General features: G+C 39.1%; 1 protein-coding gene across 8 annotated transcripts in view; it reads left to right on the top strand.

The window, feature by feature from the left end:
* Positions 1–16,867, top strand: part of ST3GAL6 (ST3 beta-galactoside alpha-2,3-sialyltransferase 6) — a 78,994-nt gene that overhangs the window by 25,420 nt on the left and 36,707 nt on the right. For all 8 annotated transcript variants that reach the window (XR_014263095.1, XM_082460538.1, XM_082460536.1 and 5 more), the window contains one exon: positions 16,005–16,104. Coding sequence is in view for 7 of the 8 variants with exons in the window: in XM_082460538.1 (XP_082316664.1) it covers positions 16,016–16,104 (89 nt within the window). In the remaining variant the exon portion in view is untranslated. The remainder of the gene's footprint in view (positions 1–16,004; positions 16,105–16,867) is intronic.

The raw sequence follows: 16,867 nt of genomic DNA, 5'->3' as shown, positions 1-16,867 counted from the left end.
ATAGCTTTATTGCTTTGCCAGGCAAAGGGGAACACAGAAGGCTCGGCTCCACCTGGGAGGATTTGGTGAGGAGTTCTATAGCAGTAGTTCAAGGATGGGGTTGCTGATAAGGATCAGGGTGTGTGCAGGGCCTATACTCTAATCTAGCCTCATGTGGTCTTCTGATGAGTTTTGAGGTTATCATACTGTGATCTTCTCTCTGGAACATCTTGCATTTTGTGGGTGTTTTAGTTCTACAGCAGAGCTTAAAGATATTGTTATGTGTGTCCCTTGAGGCAGAACCAGGACTCTGTTCCAAGCAGGCTGCACCACTGTTTCTTGACTGTTCCTCCCTTGACTCTGTATCCCCTCCCTTCCCTGATTAGCAACTGTTGGAATCTACCCTTAGGAACTCAGGGAAGGTCATGGAGGCTAGAGTCTGTTCCCTACAAACAAGGAACAGGGGACACAGAAATGCTTCCATGCCCAGGGGCCCCACAGGGTCCTGCTTGGTTTCAGTAGCTGTATTTATAATAACTAAAACCAAAAAGTAACCAAATGTTTATTAACTGGTTAATTGATAAACAATTGTGATTGTGGTGTAGCCATACAATGGAATACTACTTAGCAATGTCAACTGATTTAAAAAAGTGCACAACCTAAAAGCTGAGAATTATGTTTTATTCAGTGCCCTATCTGAGTACTATAACCTGAGAGACAGTGCCTTAGATAGCTCTGAGGACGTGTTCCAAAGAGGTAAGGGAGAAGCCAGGATATAGAGGAGTTTTTGCTGAAACAAACCTACAGACGTAGTTGAACATCAAAAGATTACTGCTAAAAAACAGACATCTCAAGTTAATGATTTTAGTACTTTTCTATGTGTGGGAAGATGCAAAGTCTGGACTCATTGAAATTATTCCTTTGATATACATCTTAACTGTCTAGGGCCCATATCCTGTTTTTCTCCACCTCAGGGTGTACTGTTGGGGGACGGGGGGTGTTGGGGGGGGTGGCTGCAGTGGCTGATGGTTTGCTGGTGGGCAACATTGCTGTTTGCTGAAATGGTAGGCAACCTTTTTTTCTTTTTTTTTTTTTGTCCACAGCAATAAAAAGGAAAAAGGCATGAATTCCTGGTAGAAGTAACAACATGAACAATTTTTTTCAAAAGCATTATACTAATATAAATAAGCCAGAAATAAGATACATACTGTATGATTCCATTTATATGAACTTTTAGAGAAAACAGAACTATAGTGATAAACAGATCAGGGGCCAGGAACTAGGGGAAGAGAGTTGGCTGCAAAGAGGGACAACACAGGAACTTTTAGGCTTGTTGGAAATGTTTAGTATGATTTTGGTGATTGTTACACAACCTTACAGATTTGTCAAAACTCATGAAATTGTACACTTAAAAGTGGTGGATTTTATTATAATTTTCTTCCCTCTATACAGGTAATTTTAACTTAATTAATTTTTAAAAGTTTATTTATTTTTGGCTGCTTTGGGTCTTCATTGCTGTGTGCGGGCTTTCTCTAGTTGCGGTGAGCAGGGGCTACTCTTCACTGCGGTGCGTGGGCTTCTCATTGTGGTGGCTTCTCTTGTTGCAGAGCACAGGCTCTAGGCACGCGGGTTTCAGTAGTTGTGGCACGTGGGCTCAGTAGTTGTGGCTCGAGGGCTCTAGAGCACAGGCTCAGTAGTTGTGGCTCATGGACCCAGTTGCTCCACGGCATGTGGAATATTCCCAAAGCAGGGATCAAACCCGTGTCCCCTGCACTGGCAGGCAGACTCTCAACCACTGCACCACCAGGGACGTTCCACAGTTAATTTTAAAAATTGGCCATCGTCATTAACCTGTTAACAATATCTATTACTCTTTAGAGTCTATCTTATCAATAGGACATTAATATAAGAAATAGAGAAAATTTCCACTCTGGGAAAAGAAATGGGTCTCTGGGAGAAAATATGAATAAACAGTAGGATCATAAGAAGTTCCCTTAAAAGCTTCTTTGTGTATTTTCAACGAAGCTGAGGCTAAAGGGAGAGATCTTGAAAACAGGAACTTCAGTTCATTTATTTTTAACATCTAATATAGTGTGCTATTAGCTGAATGATTTTAGTCTGTCCTGCTGCACTATTAAGAAACAAAATTCTGCTGAAACATCATTTCTCTTCTTTTTATATTCTTTGCAGTGAGCATACCCAATTTTGGGGGCAGGATTTGGTCATCTGCTTCGGCAGTGACAGCTTAGCTTTTATTAGCTGAAAAGATCTATCTGCATATGCTGAGGATGAAATCTGGGAAAAGCATTGGCTTTCTTTTATTTATATTTTAAATTTTATTTATTTATTTTTTATACAGCAGGTTCTTAGTAGTTATCTATCTTATACACATCAGTGTATACATGTCAATCCCAATTGCCCAATTCATCACACCACCATCCCTACCGCACCGTGGTTTTCCCCCCTTGGTGTCCATACGTTTGTTCTCTACATCTGTGTCTCAACTTCTGCCCTGCAAACCGGTTCATCTATACCATTTTTCTAGGTTCCACATACATGTGTTAATATACAATATTTGTTTTTCTCTTTCTGACTTACTTCACTCTGTATGACAGTCTCTAGATCTATCCACGTCTCAACAAATGACTCAATTTCGTTCCTTTTTATGGCTGAGTAATATTCCATTGTATATATGTACCACATCTTCTTTATACATTCATCTGTCGATGGGCATTTAGGTTGCTTCCATGACCTGGCTATTGTAAATAGTGCTGCAATGAACATTGGGGTGCATGTGTCTTTTTGAATTACGGTTTTCTCTGGGTATATGCCCAGTAGTGAGATTGCTGGGTCATATGGTAATTCTATTTTTAGTTTTTTAAGGAACCTCCATATTGTTCTCCATAGTGGCTGTATCAATTTACATTCCCACCAACAGTGCAAGAGGGTTCCCTTTTCTCCACACCCTCTCCAGCATTTGTTGTTTGTAGATTTGCTGATGATGCCCATTCTAACTGGTGTGAGGTGATACCTCATTGTAGTTTTGATTTGCATTTCTCTAATAATTAGTGATGTTGAGCGGCTTTTCATGTGCTTCTTGGCCATCTGTATGTCTTCTTTGGAGAAATGTCTATTTAGGTCTTCTGCCCATTTTTGAATTGGGTTGTTTGTTTCTTTAATATTGAGCTGAAAGAGCTGTTTATATATTTTGGAGATTAATCCTTTGTCCGTTGATTCGTTTGCAAATATTTTCTCCCATTCTGAGGGTTGTCTTTTTGTCTTGTTTATGGTTTCCTTTGCTGTGCAAAAGCTTTGAAGTTTCATTAGGTCCCATTTGTTTATTTTTGTTTTTATTTCCATTACTCTAGGAGGTGGATCAGAAAAGATCTTGCTGTGATTTATGTCAAAGAGTGTTCTGCCTATGTTTTCCTCTAAGAGTTTTATAGTGTCCGGTCTTACATTTAGGTCTTGAATCCATTTTGAGTTTATTTTTGTGTATGGTGTTAGGGAGTATTCTAATTTCATTCTTTTACATGTAGCTGTCCAGTTTTCCCAGCACCACTTATTGAAGAGACTGTCTTTTCTCCATTGTATATCTTTGCCTCCTTTGTCACAGATTAGTTGACCATAGGTGCGTGGGTTAATCTCTGGGTTTTCTATCTTGTTCCATTGATCTATGTTTCTGTTTTTGTGCCAGTACCATATTGTCTTGATTGCTGTAGCTTTGTAGTATAGTCTGAAGTCAGGGAGTCTGATTCCTCCAGCTCCGTTTTTTCCCCTCAAGACTGCTTTGGCTATTGGGGGTCTTTTGTGTCTCCATACAAATTTTAAGATGATTTGTTTTAGTTCCGTAAAAAATGCCATTGGTAATTTGATAGGGATTGCATTGAATCGGTAGATTGCTTTGGGTAGTATAGTCATTTTCACAATATTGATTCTTCCAATCCAAGAACATGGTATATCTCTCCATCTGTTGGTATCATCTTTGATTTCTTTCATCAGTGTCTTATAGTTTTCTGCATACAGGTCTTTTGTCTCCTTAGGTAGGTTTATTCCTAGGTATTTTATTCTTTTTGTTGCAATGGTAAATGGGAGTGTTTCCATAATTTCTCTTTCATATTTTTCATCACTAGTGTATAGGAATGCAAGCGATTTCTGTGCATTAATTTTGTATCCTGCAACTTTACCAAATTCATTGATTAGCTCTAGTAGTTTTCTGGTGGCATTTTTAGGATTCTCTATGTATAGTATATCATGTCATCTGCAAACAGTGAGAGTTTTACTTCTTTTCCAGTTTGTATTCCTTTTATTTCTTTTTCTTCTCTGATTGTCATGGCTAGGACTTCCAAAACTATGTTGAATAATAGTGGTGAGAGTGGACATCTTTGTCTCGTTCCTGATCTTAGAGGAAATGCTTTCAGTTTTTCACCGTTGAGAATGATGTTTGCTGTGGGTTTGTCGTATATGGCCTTTATTATCTTGAGGTAGGTTCCCTCCATGCCCACTTTCTGGACAGTTTTTATCATAAATAGGTGTTGAATTTTGTCAGAAAGCATTTTCTGCATCTATTGAGATGATCATATGGTTTTTATTGTTCAGTTTGTTAATATTGTGTATCACATTGATTGATTTGCATATATTGAAGAATCCTTGCCTCCCTGGGATAAATCCCACTTGATCATGGGGTGTGATCCTTTTAATGTGTTGTTGGATTCTGTCTGCTATTATTTTGTTGAGGATTTTTGCATCTGTACTCATCTGTAATATTGGTAAGTAATTTTCTTTTTTTGTAGTATCTCTGTCTGGTTTTGGTATCAGGATGATGGTGGCCTCGTAGAATGAGTTTGGGAGTATTCCTTCCTCTGCAATTTTTTGGAAGAGTTTGAGAAGGATGGGTGTTAGCTCTTCTCTAAATGTTTGATAGAATTAACCTGTGAAGGCATCCGGTCCTGGACTTTTGTTTGTTGGAAGATTTTTTTTTTTAATAAATTAAAAAAAAATATTTATTTTTGGTTGTGTTGGGTCTTTGTTGCTGTGCGCAGGCTTTCTCTAGTTGCGGCGAGCAGGGGCTACTCTTCATTGTGGTGCACGGGCTTCTCATTGCAGTGGCTACCCTAGTTGTGGAGTACGGGCTCTAGGTGCACATGCTTCAGTAGTTGTGGCTTGCGGACTGTAGAGCGCAGGCTCAGTAGTTGTGGCACACAGGCTTAGTTGCTCTGCAGCATGTGGGATCTTCTCAGACCAGGGATCAAACCTGTGTCCCCTGCATTGGCAGGTGGGTTCTTAACCACTGTGCCTCCAAGGAAGTCCCTGTTGGAAGATTTTTAATCATAGTTTCAATTTCATTACTTGTGATTGGTCTGTTCGTATTTTCTATATTTTCCTGGTTCAATCTTGGAAGGTTATACCTTTTGAAATATTTGTCAGTTTCTTCCAGGTTGTCCATTTTATTGGCATAGAGTTGATTGTAGTAGTCTCTTATGATGCTTTGTATTTCTGCAGTGTCCGTTGTAACTTCTTCTTTTTCATTTCTAATTTTACTGATTTGAGTCCTCTCCCTCTTTTTCTTGATGAGTCTGGCTAAAGGTTTATCAGTTTTGTTTATCTTCTCAAAGAACCAGCTTTTAGTTTTATTGATCTTTGCTGTTGTTTTCTTTATTTCTATTTCATTTATTTCTGCTCTGATCTTTATGATTTCTTTCCTTCTACTAACTTTCGGTTTTGTTTGTTCTTCTTTCTCTAGTTCCTTTAGGTGTAAGGTTAGATTGTTTATTTGAGATTTTTCTTGTTTTTTGAGGTAGGATTATATTGCTATAAACTACCCTCTTAGAACTGCCTTTGCTCCATCCCATAGGTTTTGGATCATTGTGTTTTCGTTGTCATTTGTCTCTAGGTATTTTCTGATTTCCCCTTTGATTTCTTCAGTGATCTCTTGGTTATTTAGTAACGTATTGTTTAGCCTCCATGTGTTTGTGTTTTTTACGTTTTTTCCCCTGTAATTGATTTCTAATCGTATAACGTTGTGGTCAGAAAAGATGCTTGATATAATTTTAGTTTTCTTAAATTTACCAAGGCTTGATTTGTGACCCAAGATGTGATCTCTCCTCGAGAATGTTCCATGGGCACTTGAGAAGAAAGTGTAATCTATTGTTTTTGGATGGAATGTCCTATAAATATCAATTAAATCTATCTGGTCTATTGTATTATTTAAAACTTGTTTCCTTATTAATTTTCTGTCTGGATAATCTGTCCATTGGTGTAAGTGAGGTGTTAAAGTCACCCACTATTATTGTGTTACTGTTGATTTCCTCTATTATAGCTGTTAGCAGTTGCCTTATGTATTGAGGTGCTCCTATGTTGGGTGCATACATAATTGTTATATCTTCTTCTTGGATTGATCCCTTGATCATTATGTAGTGTCCTTCCTTGTCTCTTGTAACATTCTTTATTTTAGAGTCTATTTTATCTGATATGAGTATTGCTACTCCAGCTTTCTTTTGGTTTCCCTTTGCATGGAATATCTTTTTCCATCCCCTCACTTTCAGTCTGTATGTGTCCCTAGGTCTGAAGTGGGTGTCTTGTAGACAGCATATATATGGGCCTTGTTTTTGTATCCATTCAGCGAGCCTGTGTCTTTTGGTTGGAGCATTTAATCCATTAACATTTAAGGTAATTATTGATATGTATGTTCCTGTGGCCATTTTCCTAATTGTTATGGGTTTGTTTTCGTAGGTCCTTTTCTTCTCTTGTGTTTCCCACTTAGAGAAGTTCCTTTAGCATTTGTTGTAGAGCTGGTTTGGTAGTGCTGAATTCTCTTAGCTTTTGCTTGTCTGTAAAGCTTTTGATTTCTCCATCGAATCTGAATGAGATCCTTGCCGGGTAGAGTAATTTTGGTTGTAGGTTCTTCCCTTTCATCACTTTAAATATATCATGCCACCCCCTTCTGCCTTGTAGATTTTCTGCTGAGAAGTCAGCTGTTAACCTTATGGGAGTTCCCTTGAATGTTATTTGTCGTTTTTCCCTTGCTGCTTTCAATAATTTTTCTTTGTCTTTAATTTTTGTCAATTTGATTACTATGTGTCTCGCCGTGTTTCTCCTTGGGTTTATCCTGCCTGGGACTCGGTGCTTCCTGGACTTGGGTGCCTATTTCCTTTCCCATGTTAGGGAAGTTTTTGACTATAATCTCTTCAAATATTTTCTCTGGTCCTTTCTCTCTCTCTTCTCCTTCTGGGACCCCTATAATGCGAATGTTGTTGCATTTAATGTTGTCCCAGAGGTCTCTTAGGCTGTCTTCATTTCTTTTCATTCTTTTTTCTTTACTCTGTTCCACGACAGTGAATTCCACCATTCTGTCTTCCGGGTCATCTATCCGTTCTTCTGCCTCTGCTATTGATTCCTTCTAGTGTATTTTTCATTTCAGTTATTGTATTGTTCATTTCTGTTTGTTCTTTAATTCTTCTAGGTGTTTGTTAAACATTTCTTGTATCTTCTCGATCTTTGCCTCCATTCTTTTTCCGAGGTCTTGGATCATCTTCACTATCATTATTCTGAATCCCTTTTCCTTATCTCCACTTCATTTAGTTGTTTTTCTGGGGTTTTATCTCGTCCCTTCATCTGGTACATAGTCCTCTGCCTATACGTTTTGCCTGTCTTTCTGTGAATGTGGTTTTCGTTGCACAGACTGCAGAATTGTAGTTCTTCTTGTTTCTGCTGTCTGCCCTCTGGTGGGTGAGGCTATCTAAGAGGCTTGTGCAAGCTTCCTGATGGGGGGGACTGGTGGTGGGTAGAGCCAAGCACTGGCTTTCTTGAAAGACTGAAAGAGGAGGTGTGTGTATACATATAGGAACTAGCTGCATAGCATTGTATAGCAGAAGAATTGGGGGGGAAGAAGAGAGAAAGAAAATTATGCGTATTCTTCTGCTATGCAGAAAGGAAAAAACTGTATTTAGAAATCAGCCAGAATGTATACAGTTGGTCCAATTTGTTGAAACTATACTAATAGCTTTTCCAGGGGGGAGGTACATAAATCAAATTATAATTTTCTATTAATTTATTCAGTAATATCAGATTTTTTCCCCCTTAATTTGTATTAAATAACAGTAGCTCAGAACTTCAGATTTAAATTTAGCTTTTTTAGGTGGTGTAATATTGCATACTGAATTTTATATGTGCTATTCTTTATTTTTAAATTTTGGCCTATTGAGAATTTTCAGATCCTTCTAGTAGAAATCTGATCAACGAGACTACTAATTCCTTAAGATTTATCTCTTTAATTTTGAAATGAACAGTTTTTTCTTTTGGATTTTAATGTTTCTAAGTAAGTATATTTTATTTATTTATTTATTTATTTTTGGCTGTGTTGGGTCTTCGTTTCTGTGCGAGGGCTTTCTCTAGTTGTGGCAAGTGGTAGCCACTCTTCATCACGGTGCGCGGGCCTCTCATTATCGCAGCCTCTCTTGCTGTGGAGCACAGGCTCCAGGCGCGCAGGTTCAGTAATTGTGGCTCACAGGCCTAGTTGCTCCATGGCATGTGGGATCTTCCCAGACCAGGGCTCGAACCCATGTCCCCTGCATTGGCAGGCAGATTCTCAACCACTGCGCCACCAGGGAAGCCCTAAGTATATTTTAATAAATGCATACTTTAATGTGTATCATTCCCTTGCTTAACAAGGTATTAAGTGACTATATTAAGTTCATGCTGTTATAGTTAAAAAGTATAGCAATTATAGTTCTTCAGAATGTACAATTTAGAAGTTTCCCATAATGTACAATATAAAAACACAGAAAGATCTCTTGAGTGGGGATGATAGCACCCCTGTTTTCATCATCGTATGTGAAAAGGGCTTAGTGCAGTGCTGGGCATTTTGTAAGTACTTAATGAAGTGTGCTATTATTTATATGATCATCAGCACCAGAGGGTGGAGGTCCTTGTTATATAAATGAGGCTTCTGGACACATTTGGATCATACCATTAATAATAAGGGTCATTACTTGAAAGAGGGGTAATAACTGAGTTAAAGAAGACTGAGGGCTTTCCATCCATTGCTGTGAGGTCCTGTGTGTCTTCTTTAAGGCTTGGGCTCTATGGAGACGGCTAGATCTAGGAGGCTTAGGGGACCCATGGGGCTGGACTAAGAGACTTAGACATTAATGCATAGGCAGAGCTGCAGCTCATGCTCACAGGGGCATGTGATTGCAGAGAAGAGTCATAAGCTGAGCAGTAAATACATCCTGCCTTCCTTCCTCTTCGTAAGATCTGTTGCCAAGTTCAGACAGTCTCGGGTATGTGTCAGTGTGAGCTGAGGTCTGGTGGAGACCTGAATGAAGAAGAGCCTCTCCCAGGGTTGAATGGACACAGGCTGAGAGCAGGGCCACCTGGTAAGATTGTGGAGGTGACCCTTGAACAGGGGCACCTGGCTGAGAGGAAAGTTGTGGTTGAAATCCTGCCCGTGCCAAGCTAGGTGCCCACAGGGCTGTGTGGAGCCAGATGGGGTGTCCTTTTCTATTTTGCACAGAGATGCAAGTTATCAAGTATTTTTGCTGAGCAGAGGTACGCTGGATGAGAGAGGAGACCGAGCAGCAGCAGAGCAAGACCTCTGTCACTGGGGAAGCAGAGGGTATCAAGGGATAGAGTGGATGAGTACGTGGTGTAGGATCCTAGTTACTTAGAATTGGATGTTTGATTGCTGAGCTGCCGGGGTAGCTGAGAGAGAGAAGAATGAAGACCTTGGAAAACTAGGATGTAATTCAGGGACCCGGCAATGGGAACTCAGGCCAGGTGAATGACATGTCCAAGTGTGGGATCAGTAGGAACCTGACCAAACTGTTGAGCTGCTGCTGGAGGCGTCTCAGGCTCCCTTTCCTTTGGGCCAGGATCAGGCTCACAGGTTGGGGTGGAGCTGAGCCTACAGATGGGCACTGGGACGTGTCTGCCGCTGAGCCTAGAGGTCACTGGGTGGAGAGAGGCCGGGCAGGCTGGGTCCTTCTGTGTGTGGAAGCATGTTTCTTCCTTGGAGTCATGTGATATTGACTGAGATACCCACAGGGTTTTTGTGCTTAGAGAATAGAATGATGTTTCCAGAATTATTGCTGAATGTGCTTTTTTCTAACTGGTTGTTGGAAAAACAAGCCTCTTTAGGTTTCAAAAAGCATTAGAGAGTCTAAAAATAAGAATCTGACCATTTTCAAGTGTCATTCCGTAGGGTTTTTGTTTTGTTTTTATAAGCAATGCTATTATGGTTGCCCTGGGGCTCAAGAATGTGCATTGAAATAGGAATTCTCCAGTTTGATTCTTAAGCATACTGAAGTTTGAGGATCACTGCTCCAGGACACTCAATAGAACCATGGAGAAAAAAAAAAAAAAAAAGGATTTACTGAAATCCAGAATAGGGTGGGGAAGAACAAGGTTGTGAGTAATAGGGTTTTATTTAAGCACAGTTTGTGACTATAAACTTTATCTCCATTTCAATTCCTAGAATTGATACTGCTTAGGGAGCTGGTAGGATGGGCAGATGAGACATTCTGTCATGTTTAGTCTGGTATCAGGAGGCTGGACCTGCACCAATTTGTAAAAGCTCACATCTGGAGAGCAGCAGTACAGTGTGTGGACTCTGGTCTGATAGATACAGGTTTGAGTCTGTTCTGCAATTTATTAGCTCAGGTAAGTTAATATTACTCTCAGAGCTTCAGTTTTCTCATCTGTGAAATGGGAATTGTAAGTTTACTATTTCCCTCACAGGGCGGTTGTGAGGATTACATGAGGTAATACACCAAAAGCATCTGTCGGGGGCCTTGACAAATGCTAAGCACTGCTATATCTTAATGATTCTAATCAGCCATGATTCATTAGGCATTTGCCATGTGCTAGGCATTTTGGATAAAAAAATCAATACAAAGCATCTAGTTATGGGATCTGTAACTGCATTCAACGATTATCTACTTAGCATCTTCTGTGTGACACGTAGAAGTAGATAAATAAATGCAAATAAAATGATTGACAAGTCCTGCTCTCATGGAGTGGGGTCATTATTGTAACATCTGTTATGGTCTCTGTATTTCAGTACATTCCTCCATGGTTCTCTTGAGAATCCTAGAGCAGTGATTCTCAAACTGTAGTTTGGGTCGGCATAAGAATCAGACTGGAGTGTTCTTGTTTCAATATACTTTTCCAAGCCCTAGAGACTCAGATGAAGTAGGGGCTCGGGAATGCGCATGTTAACAAGCCCTCGGCTGGTGCTGACCCTTGGACCTGCCATGTCACTTTGGGGAACGCTGTCCTGCAGCCCTCTCCCCGCAACCCGTGTCTGTATTTTCCCTTTCGGAACTCTGCCCATCAACAGCGCACTGTCAGGAAGTTGTCAATTAGAATTTTCTCTTTTGGGTTCTCCTCATGTATTCTGTCTTGATAGTCAGGATGACACCAGTAATAGAACTGTGAGAAAGAAATGGTCAGACTTAAGTCTGTTTCTGTCTCTTAAACTGTGTGAGTTGGGACAACTCACTGAATCGCAGAAACTTTCATTTCCCTCGTTCATCAAGAAGATGATGCCTGCACATCTGGTTTTTTTTTTTTTTTAACATCTTTATTGGAGTATAATTGCTTTACAATGGTGTGTTAGTTTCTGCTTTATAACAAATTGAATCAGCTATACATATACATATATCCCCATATATCCTCCCTCTTGCTTCTCCCTCCCACCCTCTCTATCCCACCCCTCTAGGTGTTCACAAAGCACCGAGCTGATCTCCCTGTGCTATGCGGCTGCTTCCCACTATTTTACATTTGGTCGTGTATATATAAGTCCATGCCACTCTCTCACTTCCTCCCAGCTTACCCTTCCCCCTCCCCGTGTCCTCAAGTCCATTCTCTATGTCTGTGTCTTTATTCCTGTCCTGCCCCTAAGTTCTTCAGAACCATTTTTTTTTTTTTTTTTTTAGATTCCATATATATGTGTTAGCATACGGTATTTGTTTTTCTCTTTCTGACTGACTTCACTCTCTCTGACAGACTCTTGCACATCTGTTTATCAAGCTTGTTTTGAGCCTTAAATGAAGTGATGGACATAGAAGCATTTTATGAACTTATAAAATATACTGTTATTATTAAAGAGAAGGAAGACCTGTTGCCAACATTGAGCTCACTTTGGCATATGCAGATTATTCATCTATTGGGTTATGTATCATAATTTGGGAAGAAATAAACATTTGATCTCTGCCAGTGATTCCTGCTCTCCCTTGACACCCTCTACTCACACTTTCGGTGAATAATTGCTTTATGGCTTAAACTTTGTGAAGGATGTTTTAGGGACTCTGGTCTTAGTAGCATCTGCAGCCAAGAAGCTGATATGTGTTGTTTAATGTCAAGATCTTGAAACTTGTTTGTTTTGGTAATTGAAGCTATATTGAAGGGGCTTTTTTTTTTTTTTTTTTCCTCCCCTTAAAGCAGGCACTCTATGTTAAATTCTTACTGGTGTTCCTTTGAGTCTTTTGCTCAAAGCAAAATGGTTGTTTCATTTATAGACTTATAATTAGAGAATTCAGTTATTTGTGGAAGTTTTTGCTGTGAGCAAGCAGAGGCACTCTACATGTTTATCACAAGGATATCCTGGCTGGCCCCAGTTTGCTTTGCAACTTGAATATGGATGTTTTGAATTGCCCATGACATGTGAGAGAGTGGCAAAGCTTCCAAAAGTTTTCTCAGACGGTGTATGCAGTGGCTCTTCACAAATAGGTTCATTTTACTTTTTGAAGGAAAAAAATGTTTTCTCACACTTCTTTGTCTTCAGCTAAACCACAAACTGGTGAGGAAAAAAAACAACACCTCGCTTACCCATATTTTCGTGCTCTGTAAAGTGATATATAAATTTCCCAAAGAATATGTTTTGAGGGACAGATAAGCAAATTGAACTGTAAATACTGAGTTGTTTCTCTAGACTTTCATATGCTGTCTTACCTTAGATGTAAATATGTTTTTAAAAAATTGCTGATACTGATAAGTGGCATCCTTGTTGGGTGTTTGCAAAACTGATGTTACTCTGGGTGGAGTTTTAAATATTTAATCTGAGTATTTAAGCAGATTGTTTGGTGACTATTTTGGCCCATGGTAAAATGCCTTCCAGGACAGTCTTAAGCCTGGTATCAGTAATTTCTAAAACTCTCTCTGTCCAAGTCTAACTTGTGGATTCTAGAACTTCCAGAGTTTCCAAACACCCCTGATATCTGAGACTGTCCAATGTACAACAAAAAAGGCTTAATTCTAGTGTATTTCAGCTGAGTCACAGGGTATAGAAAGAATTCCATTGTGTTCTTTGGAGTCTTTTATATTTATCCTACATTCATGTTTGCGTGACACTTGAATGAAAAAAACAAAAAACATTTTGCAGAGGCCAGTTCAGTCAAAGGGCTGAATGAGCCAAGGCCAGGCCACGCCAGCTCCCTACGTCCTGCCATCACGAATCATGACTCGTGGCCTCTGGCCAAAGTGTTTAATATTAGCACTTCTCTCACACATGAAAGGGAGGAAGCAGAGCTAGCATTTGTTGAACATGTCATAAGGGCCGGGCTCTGGGCTATCTATCTTGCTGTCTTTGTTTCCTCGATTAACCAGTTCAGTGATGTGTCCAACATCTCCCATGCCTCACTGTCTTAGACTTTTACTCTGATCATCCCAAACCTTAATTCTCTCCATTACTTGGATTTTACCAATTATTTCTCAAGAAGCACAGAACCATACTTTTTCTTTTTTTTTTTTACCCACTAATGATCATGCAATTTATTTCTTGCTTTTTACCAAGAATTTAAGGTGATTTCTAAAAGAATGCACAGTACATCAAGACATACATTGCAAATGGGCAAGGAAGACAGAATAAAGTGGAAAGGGAAGCACAGGCCTGAGGTGATCTATGAGTCCTTGCCATGCTTTACTCCCTTTGCCAGCAGAGGACGTGGCCTTTCCGCCACAGCCGTGCCCAACTGACTCTTTCTGTCAGACCAGTAAGAATACTGCACAGGCTACATTAAGGGCAGGTCAAGTTTCCCTTTGGTTTTCGCAAAACCCATGCATTTTACTGTATAGAAAAAAAGCACAGCTGGCTTTAGCTTTAGAAAACAAACAACCATAAAATATACAAACTTATTCAGCACATATTCTTGTGTCCTAGGTTATGCCAGACTCCCATCATTTTGGCCACTCTATCTAATAGCCCAAAGAGGTTGGCTGTGTGCTCTCACTCCTCAACATGTGAGAACAGTCAGGTTGGAAAAGGGAGACTGATTTACCTAAGGCCCCTCTCCAAGCCAGGAATGATGTGGAGTTGGGCCATGATTCCTGTCTTCTGATTTCTAACCAGTGTTGACTCTTCACGGGGATTATGTCCGCTAAATTAGAAGTATGTGTAAACTACTGCCTTAACTGCAGTGAGAAGCAACAGCTGACACCAAGGGAGGTGTGCCCAGCAATCTGCACGGGATAATCCCTACAGTTTAGGGTCAACTCCAAACAGCCCCACACCCTCATTAGCTCCAGAGGGTCTCAACTCTAATGGAGCCCAGAACAATTATTACATTTGTTACGATGACCTCACATGATCAAGAACGGCTTCATTTATGTTTGGTAGATTATACTTAAGAAGGCAATGGAGCTCTTTAAGAATCTAACCAATCAACTATACTTCAATAAAATTAAAAAAAAAAAAAAAAAAGAATCTAACCAGACTCACACGTTCGACACTGCCTTGCCCCAACTGAGTTTAATAGAGACGGACAGGACTGAGCCCAGTGGTACATTCAAGTATCTAAATGGACCAGAAACTTGATAAGAGATGCAAAGAGATAGTATATCTGTTTAAGCAACATGCATTGAAATAGAAGATCCAGTATAGAAACATATATTAAATTTGTCTTTTGCATTTAATTACATGTGGAAGTGGGAGCATACTCATTTCTGCCTTTGAAGCAGAAGTGGGAACTAAGCAAAATGTTTTAGGCTATAAAAAATATATTTTGTAAAGGGTTTTTTTTTTGTTTTGTTTTGTTTTTTTTGCATTTATACTCTAGAGAGGATTGTGTCCAGGTGTGTGTCTATCTATAAATGTACAGTGAACTATACTGTCCATTTAGTATAAAAACAAGCAAATAATTAGCTAAATTTACCTGTGCTGTGATATGGTGCATCTAAAAGTGTGTAAAAAGTGAGGATGTGGGAGGACTTCCCTGGTGGCACAGTGGTTAAGAATCCAGCTGCCAATGCAGGGGACGTGGGTTCGAGACCTTTCTGGGAAGATCCCACATGCTGCGAAGCAACTAAGCCTGTGCGCCACAACTACTGAGCCTGCGCTCTAGAGCCCGTGAGACACAACTACTGAGCCCACGTACCACAACTACTGAAGCCTGCATGCCTAGAGCCTGTGCTTGGCAACAAGAGAAGCCACTGCAGTGAGAAGCCCGTGCACCTCAACTAGGGAAAGCCCGTCAGCAGCAATGAAGACCCAAAGCAGACAAAAATAAATAAATTAATTAGTTAATTAAAAAAAAAATTGAGGTTGTGGGAAATATTTTTTAGTAGCTTTTTTCCCCCAGTTTTTTAAAATGAGAAAATGACTTTTAGCATAAATAGCATTTAAAAGTCATTTCGAGCACTGACAAAACAAAATGTTTGTTTACATCTTAAGGCATATATTCATTTTCTCTTGAGATAGAGAAAATAGGTATTTTTTAATATTTCTGAAAAAAGTTTTGGATATGAAATAGATGTGTAAAATTTTGTTCTGAATGAATTTTTTTCCTATCTAACATAGGAAAGTATTGGTCTAAACGCGAATCATGTTGTGTTGATTAAAGAGGATGAGGAGAGACAGAAAAAATATTTTCTGAAAATTTAGTGGGTGTTTCCAAAATAACAGTCTGATGTCAGTTTCTTCTCCTCTTCGCTCTATATGTTTATTCACTAATGCTTGTATGTAAGCCATTGTGTAAATCACCTGTATAATGATCTTGCCTTTCCCTTGGCCTTCATCCCCTGTGTTTCAGGTGGGCCAGCCATGAGAGGGTACCTTGTGGCCATCTTCCTGAGTGCTGTCTTCCTCTATTATGTGCTGCATTGTATATTGTGGGGAACAAATGCCTATGGGTAAGTTTTATTTTTGCTGTTTAAAAATGACTACCAAACTGGTCTTTCACATAGACCTGCAAATGATATTAGAGGGACCTAGTAAAAAAAAACAAAAACAAACAAATAAAAAACAAACCCTGTAACATTTTGAACCTTTTCTAGCTTTTCCATTATAAATTAGAGTTTTACCATTCTAGTATCTTATACATTACATCTAACAGTTTAAATATTGATAAACAACAACATCTTTTTATTGACTTTTCAGTGAAGCAGTGGTGCTGACCATCTTTGGGACATCACATTCTTATTTATATAATTCATCTTTTTGAATTGATGGAGTAATTCTTAGATTCAGTGGCACTTGATTCTTAGAGTCTAAAATGCTTGGATAAGAGACTGTTGATAAAATGTAGACACTACATATGGTTCCTTTTGTTTAAAAATATTTGGTGAATAATGATGTATGTACAATTTGAAATGACTTTGACTTGAAATGTCACATATAAAAGTTGAAGAGGCACAGGTAGTTTTATTAAAGAGAAAACTTCTGTAATAAGATTTTTATCATTTTTCCTTTTTTTTTCTATTTTGAAAAGTACTTAGTTTGAATAAATTAATTGCAAATAAAAATTAGCTACAGTTTATAGCCTGAATAGAAATGACTAGAATTAATACCACACAGGACTTGATTTCCTTGCATTAGTCACAAAGCATGTGACAATCTAGAAAACTTCAAAATCAATTATATTTCTTTCAAAAAGGAGTAACAGTAGTTACTGAT

Source organism: Balaenoptera physalus (assembly GCF_965194825.1).
Source record: "Balaenoptera physalus genome assembly, chromosome: 4".
NCBI classification, from domain to species: Eukaryota; Metazoa; Chordata; class Mammalia; order Artiodactyla; family Balaenopteridae; genus Balaenoptera; species Balaenoptera physalus.
Note: the sequence above shows the minus strand (reverse complement) of the source record. Positions and strands in the feature narration are given on the sequence as shown.